Raw genomic sequence first — 9,445 nt, 5'->3', positions numbered from 1 at the left:
TGTGTGTGTGTGTGTGTGTGTGTGTGTGTGAGATACTGTGAACACAGAAGTCAACACAAATCTGGTTAGAATGTTTTCATTTATGTGTTTAATTTGGCAAATGCTTTAATTCTTAAAAGGAGACTAAAACATTGCTTCTTTAAGTAGACTAAATGGCTTTCTCAGACTCCGAAATGTGCCTGATGGGCATCTTTACTAGTTCAACTACAGAAATGGTTTACCCAGACCTTTTCTTTTATAAAAGGCAGAGGAAAGTAATATGAGCAGAAGAACCATTAGAAATGACTCTGTCAAAGTAGTTAAACTAAAAATTTGACGAATGAGAAAAGATTTCCAGCCCTGAAAATAGGAAAATGAAAGGAAAATCTATTTCTTGTTCTTATGCAACATTTTAAAATAGAAATTTTTATTGAGACTTCATTCAGATATACCATACAATTCATTTATTTAAAGTGTACACATAGTGGTTTTTAGTATATTTGCGAAGTTGTATCTCCATGACCACCACTTAATTCCAGAAATTTTCATCACCCCCAAAATAAATCCCACAGCCCTTAGAAGTCACTCCCCATTTCCCTCTTCTCCCAGACCCTGGCAACTGATAGTCTACTTTCTGTCTCTGTGGGACTGCTTAGGCAACATTTTTGTACTGTAAATGAATCAAAGCACAACCAAGCATGTCCCCTATTCAAAACTCATAGAGAGCACTTGGAAGCTGTAAAGGTACAATGTCAAGCACACCATCTGGCTCAAAGGTGGGAAGTCACTTAAAGAATGGACAGTTCAAAGTGATGAGTGGCTCACAGAATAACCATTTCATGCTCCACTGAGCATCTTGTCCACCTCTGTCTAGGATTTGGATAACCAATCGGTAATTTAGCTTTCAGGATGTACACATGGTCATGGGTTCTTATCGTTCTGCTAGTTTTCTTCTCAATCCTCAAAGCCCCTACCTACCCTGAACTAACTGCAATTTCTATGGGGATGAAGAACAGATCCACACTACCTGCAAAGGGAACTCCCTCATTTTCAGTTCTGCTGCCTGCTAGGTATCACTCCAATGTCTCACTAGCACCTAAAACTCAACTGATGTTGTCCCAAACCTGTCATCTCTACCCACAGTTTTGCTACTGGCAATACCTTCTTTCCAACCACCCAGTTTTGAAACTTTATTGCTAACTACTAAATCATCTCTCTAATAGCCAATCACTTACCAGGTCCAATATGTTCTTCTTCTGCACTTCCCTTTCTCTCTGCCCCCCGGCACCCACCCCGCTACTGCCATAGTGCGGCCTCTTCCTTTCCTGGACCTTTGAAATAACCCTCTAACTGGTTTTCCTTTCTTCCTCTTCCTGCTCCTACTTGCCTTGCCCATTATACTGCTGCCTGATTGGTTTTCCTGAAAAACAGCTCTAATGTTTAAAACTCTCCAATAGTTCCATTGTGGTGATGGAATAAAATCAAATCTATAGCCTGGTATTCAAGGCTTTCCAAAATCTGATGCCTCCTATTCAACCTGACATCCTATGATCCCCCTCCTAGCACCCTGTGCTCCAGGCTTAGTGAACTACCTGTGGTTCCCTGTCCATGCCCCTTGATACTCTGCCTCTGTACAAGCAGCTCCTTCACCTCATAATCCCCTACATTCCTGCCATCGTTGCATTATTGAACCCCACCCAACCCTTTAAGGCCTCACTCAAACATCGTCTCCTAGAAGCCTTCTCTGATTCTCGGCCACTCGTCCCTCCACCAGCTGAGTAATTCCCTCTTCAATAACTCACATTATTGAACCCCACCCAACCCTTTAAGGCCTCACTCAAACACCATCTCCCAGAAGCCTTCTCTGATTCTCAGCCGCTCGTCCCTCCACCAGCTGAATAACTCACTCTTCTGAGTTCACGTTGCACTACTTTCTTAAACACCACTTTCTATCTTGTATTATAATTGTTTACGCAGGACTCATTTCCCTTACTAGATCATATCCTCACTGAAGATGAGATCTGTGTTTGAGTCTCCACTATATTCTCCAAAGTGCCTACTACAGTATCTTGTACATAACACAGTTTGAGTATGCCTTATCTGAAACTTTTAGCAACAGAAGTACTTCAAATTTCTGATTTTTTCAGATTTTGGAATATTTGCATTATACCAGTTGAGTATCTCAAATCCAAGAATTCAGAATATGAAATGTTCCAATGAGCATTCCTTTGAAGATCTTGCCAGTGCTCAAAAAGTTTCCAATTTTGGAGAATTTTGGACTTGGGGATCTGGGATGCTCAACCTGTATGCAGAAATATTTGCTGAATGAATGAATAGTACAGACTAGCTGGGATCTGAATCTTAGGACATGCTGATGTTCATAAAGTGCTTGTGATACAAGCTATGTTCACAAGGCCTTCTGTTTCTGCTAAGGATGCTACCCATTGGTTTACCTAAAGCCTTCCTAAATGGGCCCATGACGAGAGCTTCACTACTGAAGCTTATTCAAGTTTGTTAAATCAGTCATCTTCTCATTAGAGCTAGTCAGCCCCCCACCTCCCTCTGGCTCACAGATGTCCCTGGGTCTGGGCTCACTTCCCTCTTCCTCAGTGAGCAGAACTGGAAATTTCTGGTTGCTGGGCAATTCTACATAAAAGAAATAACGAAAATACTATATCACAATATGTGTTTCTTTTTGAGAATAGCAATATTACTTTATGTTGCTTATAGTAGTCTAAGCACGTTGGCAAGCATATGGACAATGATATTTGGTAGAAATGATACTAAAATGAACATATAATATGCATTTTACCAATGAACTTTTAAAATCAGAAATGTGCTTGATATGGTTTGGCTGGGTCCCAACCCAAATCTCAATGTGAACTGTATCTCCCAGAATTCCCACATGTTGTGGGAGGGACCCAGGCGGAGGTAATTGAATCATGGGGGCCGGTCTTTCCCGTGCTATTCTCATGATAATGAATAAGTCTCATGAGATCTGGTGGTTTTATCAAGGGTTTCTGCTTTAGCTTCTTCCTCATTTTTCTCTTGCCACTGCCAAGAAGTGCCTTTCACCTCTTGCCATGATTCTGAGGCCTCCTCAGCCATGTGGAAGTGTAAGGTTCAATTAAACCTCTTTTTCTTCCCAGTCTCAGGTACGTCTTTATCAGCAGCATGAAAATGAATGAATACAGTGGTTTTTGGTCAAGGGGAGAAGTGGTCTATAGCTTGATGAAAAGAAGTTATATCCTGGACAATTCCATTTCAAATTCCATTTCAAACAGAGAGAGGCATTTAAAGAGTACACATACCTGGAGTTTCAACTGTGTCCTGCTTTTTGGTTGTTCCTTTTGTGTTAATTTCACAACTTACATGATAAAAAGTGAAAAGCAAATGATGTTTTTGATGTAGGTGAATGGGAAGCTCAATTTTAATCTGAAATGAAAGCAAAATTACACATGGCACTTTGTTTTCTCAAGCTGAAACTGTCAGACATTTAGTTCAGTTTCATCATACTGCTCCAAAAATACTTCCTAAAGGACTGGCCAAGTGGCCAAATAGTATCATTTAAATATATTCCAAATGCTTTTCTGGTCAGTTTCAGTTTGACAGCAATATTCTGAGTTGTGAGAGTTGATTTATTACTTTTGCTGGAGAGTACAATGGATTCTCCTGGATTCAATTTTGCAGCATAATTTTCTAAAACACTAAGTCAAAACCACATCCTCACAGCCCAGGGATACTATGCAACTCAATCTGCATCAATGAATGCAACCCATTTAAAATGTACACAGAATTTGAAAGGCTACTTTTTTTCCAAGTTGTTGCTCTCTTTTGCATGAAAAAATTAAGCCATTACAAATAAACATGCAAAAAGTAACTACGGTCTTATGGTATCCACAAATTATAGTTTATAGAAATTTCTCTAGAAGAAAAACACAACTTTGCTCTTAAAGATGAAAATTATCAGCCATGACATATACATTTAGTTAAAAATTAATTGTTGTAATAAAGTATCGCAAGTAATTTTCTAATCAGATCCCAACTGAATGTTTGTAATGCCTCCTGAAAGTATGTAAGACAGAAATTACAGATTTAAATGATTTGATGCACATGCATGTACCCACCAAGGTACACATGCAAATACTCTCTGTCTCTCTCAGTCAATATACAGTGAATGATTGAAAAGCATGTTCATTTTAGGCATCCTAAAAATAATGTGGGTTACTTACTACATGGTCAAGTTTTTTGTAGTGACTGATGTTGGTTACAGAGATACACATATTTAACAACTTGGTGATGGACATCTGGTCCAATTATCATTCATACAAGGCATGGTTTTGATGTTATAACTAATGTCTGTTTTAGGTATATTTCACTACAGAACATGCCTATTCACAGCATCCAGACCATCTGGGCATGTAATGCTCTGCTGCACATAAATATGGGCATACTCCCTCCCTTGATGGCAAAAATACAAGGCAATAGTATCCCCTCCCTGTCCCCCACGAAACTAGGGACACTGGATTGAAAGAAAGTGAGCAAGGTCTAAGGCTGTGATATAAGGCTTCCATACAACAGCAGGTGGACATGGGAAAATCACCACAGCGGGGGGGATGGTTTCAGACCAAGCCAAGAATGGAGACACGTGGACTGAGGAGCAGGGACAGTAGAGCATCAGGGCTGGGATGCCCATCCAGGTTCCGTAGAGACATATAGGAATCAAAAGGAGACTACAGATTTGGATATGCCAGATACATATAGACCAGAAGTGGCTGTGACAGAGATACTAAGAGACATGCTGGGAAGCACACAGAGACGTAGACATGGAGAAGTAGGAAGAAGGAAAGAGGGGCAGAGACAGGGTTTCAAAGGCAGAGACACAATTTGACAGGCTGAGTCAGGAGGAAGCACAGATACTCAGAGACCCAACCATACTCCTTTTTCTGCTTTGCACCGAAGCATGCAGGCCAGCCAGTGGGATTCTGGTGGCCCAGCTGTATCACTGTCTCTCCTAGTATTTCAGTTACAGAGAGACTGCACCCTACTATGTAAAACCATAAGGGGAAAGAGCTAGAAAGGCATTCTGAAAATCTCTTCTGAATTTCTCATTTTAAAGCTGAGGAAATGGAGACTCTGAAGGGGGAAGTGACTTGATGTTATAGAGCCAGCACTGTCAAAGCTAGGAGGGCTAGAACCTAGCTCCACTCTCGTATTTGTCTCCTGCATTGTTACCTCAAGTCGAAGAGCCCCTTAAATTGGGGGGTAAATCTTCTACTACCATCAAAAGGCACCAAGCATGCCAGTAGCACTCTGTTTTGTTGTAATATTTTCTGTTTTCATGGAACAAAACACTCAGGGATTGAAAGTGCAGGTAAAATGATGAAAATGATTCAAAGAGAAAAGAATTCCAACCACTGCATTTTAAAATGTCAGGATAATATATTTTTACCTCATCATAGAACTCTGGATTTTGATTGTGATGTGAGACAACAGCATAAGCATTTGTGGTAAAAACAGACCCTGCAGGTTTTCCATAAATACACTGCAAAAGAAGGAAACAGAGTCACCACTCTAAATGCAGGTCTGTAAATGTGATGCCATGGAGCCACATATAGTTAGGGGCATCTGTCAGTACAGGGCCATGGCCAAGCCCACCTGGCAGTCACCATGAGCCTGTAAATTCCCAGTCATTTACACTGTCACTCCAGACACCAAATCGGACACCATGTAACTTGGCTGTACGGATGCTTCTGAATTTCCAGCCATCAAAGAAACACAATCTCAAACTACTTGACAGTAAGGAGCTGAACAGACCTAGTGATTTGGAAGGGAAACATTTGTCTCAAACCAAGCCTGTAAAGCTTACTTCTCTCATGCTACTTGCATTTCTTAATATGAGAGGCTCCCCATCAACCAGTTGGCAACATTTGTTAAATGCTCTTTGTGTAGTGGGCAAGGTGAAGCATGTTTAAAAAGTTCTAGCAGACACATTCCTGGCCTAAAGGAATTAAAAAATTGAATGTATATTAAGCTACAGACAAGCTTGCTGTTCTCTCACATTTTTAAATGTGGCACTTTATGAGCCACATTTTAAAATATCACTGGCTTTCTGTTATACCAATAAAATAAATGTAAGGCTTTCTATGGTTCCATGGAAAGATCCAATTTCATTTCTAGTGGGAGTTTTGCACTTCTATAGGCCTAATAGGCTCAAGGATGAATATGGAGTCAGCATGCCAACGCACTAATTGCCTCGCTCTGTTACTTTAGAGCGAGCAATCCAGGCCAGCCAAGAAATGAAATTGAAACTCCATATGAGTGAATATCCAACTCTTCTTAAATACAGTTATGAAGGCAATTTGCAAGAACCGCTGAGAAGTAACCTAAGAGTCATTGGGTCTACAAAAGGATACTGCAAGGAGGAAATACAGCAGTTGTTCTCATCTCCACTGAACAGAGAACCAGACAAAACATAGAATTTGAGCCAGTGAATCCTTAATTTAAGTTTCTCTGTTAAAAAAAAAAAAATCTCTTTACAAAGGTGGGGGCTATTATTCAATTAATTAGTCAGGAGCATTCCAGCCTGTTTCCCTAGGTGGTTTGAGTGTAAGACCTGGCATCCATCTGTCTGATTTAGGCTCATGCAAGAGAAATGGGGAGCCAGATAAACACGTCTTGCTGGCTAGATGTTCTGACTTCTCTTTCAGGTCCCTGATTGATGGGTTACAGTTATAAAGAGTAAAAATATAAAGGCACTGTGGTGTGACAGGTATTTAAGGATTGCTGTATCAGATAGACTGAGATTCTGCTTTTCATAGACCACAATCCAAGACTGGAGGCACCATTTGGCCAGTCACGGAGTAGAAGTCCTATCTCAGATCAAAGCAGTCATGCTGTGCTTCTGTCAGCTCAAAGCCTATTCAGGTTTCAAGGAGAAAGGAGTTTATAGTCCCTTGATGGTACCATTATAAACTATCAGGTCATAAGAAAACGACCTTGCAATTGGGCATTGAAGCAATTGCAAAATCAAAAAGGAGCAAAAGCCAAAACCTGGTATTTTTAAAGCTATATATGCTCCTACTGCATTAATATTTAAACTAAGCCTTATAGTTAATATGTAAGAGTAGAAAAGAAAGTATTACATTTGTCACTTTAGAACATTTTCTTTTGGATGTTGATACAATTACACTTAGAGAGCATAAGACTACTGATTACCAAAATCTCCATCTCTACTAAAAACATACGCCTATCAATATCATAAACAAACCTTTAGAGCACTAGCGTCACTTTCATCTGAATCCCGGAATTCCACACAGACTGCAATGTTCCTTGCCTAAAATGATTAATCAGTCAAAATGAGTCACACAATTAGCAGATTATAAATAACATTTTATACTCCAAAAATGTATACTTTACACAGTTACCTTGGCAAATGTTTTCTGGCTATCATATTTTAATTGCAAGGGATATACATACAGATGGTTTTTGTAAATAGTAAATGGATAACAATATTTTGTCATTTCTGGAACAAATTCTTCAACCTCCACAGTAATATTTTGACAATTCTTTTCAAAAGGCTTCAAGGGCACATATGAAGAAGTAATACAATCTATAGTAGGGAAAAAAAACAGGCAAAGATCATTCAGTTTAATAATCATTAACACTTCCTGCATGTATAAAAATATACATGAGTTGTATTCTCAAAGAGCAATTTAAAAAACATAACTCTTAGTAATTGACCAAAAAAATCCCACGACAACTTTAAGAACCCAAAAGGACAAGATTGAGTAGTCTGATGCTGATTTTAGTGGAACCCTTCATACCAGACGTGGAGTGCTATTTCGTTCTCAATGTCGAGTGATTTGCCAAATATAACAACATCAATAGATTTTGAACAAATTTAAAACTCTGCAAAGAAATCCGTTTCATTTTCCTCCTGTGGCAGAATTTAGCTTTCATGCAAATTTTTATTGCGTATCAGGGAAATAACGGTAAATTTTATGCTTCCAATTAATTCATGGCAAGTCACTTTTAAAAAGTTAACTTGGTGCAGGTGCAAATTTTCACCTAAGAAATAATGGAGGCCTTTTGAAACTACAGATCTTATGATGTGTTACCAATGATAACCTCAATACTCCTGACCGTGAAAAAATACTAAGCCTCAGAGAAGTTTAGCAGCATATGTTATTGAAATTGTCACTGTAGTAAAGGTTATTCATATACTTAAGGGGCTCTAACACTGCTGGTCCTTACTGCGGAGCCGTAATGATGAAGAAGGAAGTCCCAAGGAGAGTTGGACCTGAGGATGCTGTATTTTTTGTTGGATTTGCTTTTCTGATTATTACAGTGATACGTGCCTATAACAGAGCACCTGGAAGTAGAGAGTAAAGGTAGACAGGGACAGTTGCTCATTCCATTTCCCAGAGATAACTACTGTTGAGACTTTAGCATGTTTTCTTTTAGTCTTCTTTCTATGCATATTTTATATAGTAATATGAAAATTCTACTCTATGTATAGCTCTTTATCCTAATTTTTTGACATTTATCTGATGTCTCCTTCCATGAGCTCTTTGTAAACATTGCTTTTAATGGCTGCAACAAAGTTTCATGGTATCGGTGTGGCGTCATTATCTTAACCACACTGACAGTGTTGGATTCTGATTGATTCCAATTTTCCTCCAATATAAGTAACACTGCAAAGAACATCTTTATGGATCCATTTCTGCCTAGATTTCAATTACTTCTTTAGGAAAAATATAATCCATTGTACTCTTAGATGTTTTAAAATATAAAGTGGATGCCACACCTCTGTTTACTATCCTTTACTGACTTCTCACTGCATTTAGAATAAAATACAATTTTTTAAGGCATTATCACAGTCAATACAATTCCTTACGTGACCTGATGCTTCCTATTTTATCTCCTATCTCCATTGTTCCTATCACACACTACACTAGAGCTATACTGGATTCCCTTCTGTTCATGCAAACCCAGCTTGGTCTCACCTCAAGGTCTTGACAACATATGTGATGCCCTCAGTCTGAAAATGTACAGTCCCAATCACCATATGCTGGCTCTCTTTCTCCATCTTCAGTTCCTGAGCTTAAGAGAGGTGTTCCCTGGCTACCCTTTTTACAGCTGCCCTTGTGATATGGTTAGGCTTTGTGTCTCCATCCAAATGTCATCATCAATTGTAATCCCCAGGTGTTGACGGAGAGACCTGGTGGGAGGTGACTGTACCATGGGGTGGTTTCCCCCATGCTGTTCTTGTGATAGTGAGTAAGTTCTCATGAGATCTGATGGTTTTATAAGTGTTTGGAAGTTCCTCCTTCATTCAATATTTATCTCACCTGCTACCACAAAAGACATGCCTGCTTCCCCTGCTGCCATGATTGTAAGTTTCTTGAGGCCTCCCCAGCCATACAGAACTGTGAGTCAATTAAACCTCTTTCCTTTATAAATT

General features: G+C 39.3%; 1 protein-coding gene across 1 annotated transcript in view; it reads right to left on the bottom strand.

Annotated features, from left to right (window-relative positions):
• Window positions 1-9,445, bottom strand: part of LOC108524410 (dedicator of cytokinesis protein 11-like) — a 155,962-nt gene that overhangs the window by 92,657 nt on the left and 53,860 nt on the right. Inside the window, 4 exon segments of the mRNA XM_017865480.1 lie at window positions 3,291-3,414; window positions 5,432-5,524; window positions 7,250-7,315; window positions 7,407-7,591. Of these exon segments, the coding sequence (XP_017720969.1) occupies window positions 3,291-3,414; window positions 5,432-5,524; window positions 7,250-7,315; window positions 7,407-7,591 (468 nt within the window).

The sequence above is a fragment of the Rhinopithecus bieti genome, unplaced genomic scaffold, assembly GCF_001698545.2.
Source record: "Rhinopithecus bieti isolate Rb0 unplaced genomic scaffold, ASM169854v2 scaffold_82990, whole genome shotgun sequence".
Lineage (NCBI taxonomy): Eukaryota > Metazoa > Chordata > Mammalia > Primates > Cercopithecidae > Rhinopithecus > Rhinopithecus bieti.
This window is presented reverse-complemented; position numbering and strand designations above follow the sequence as displayed.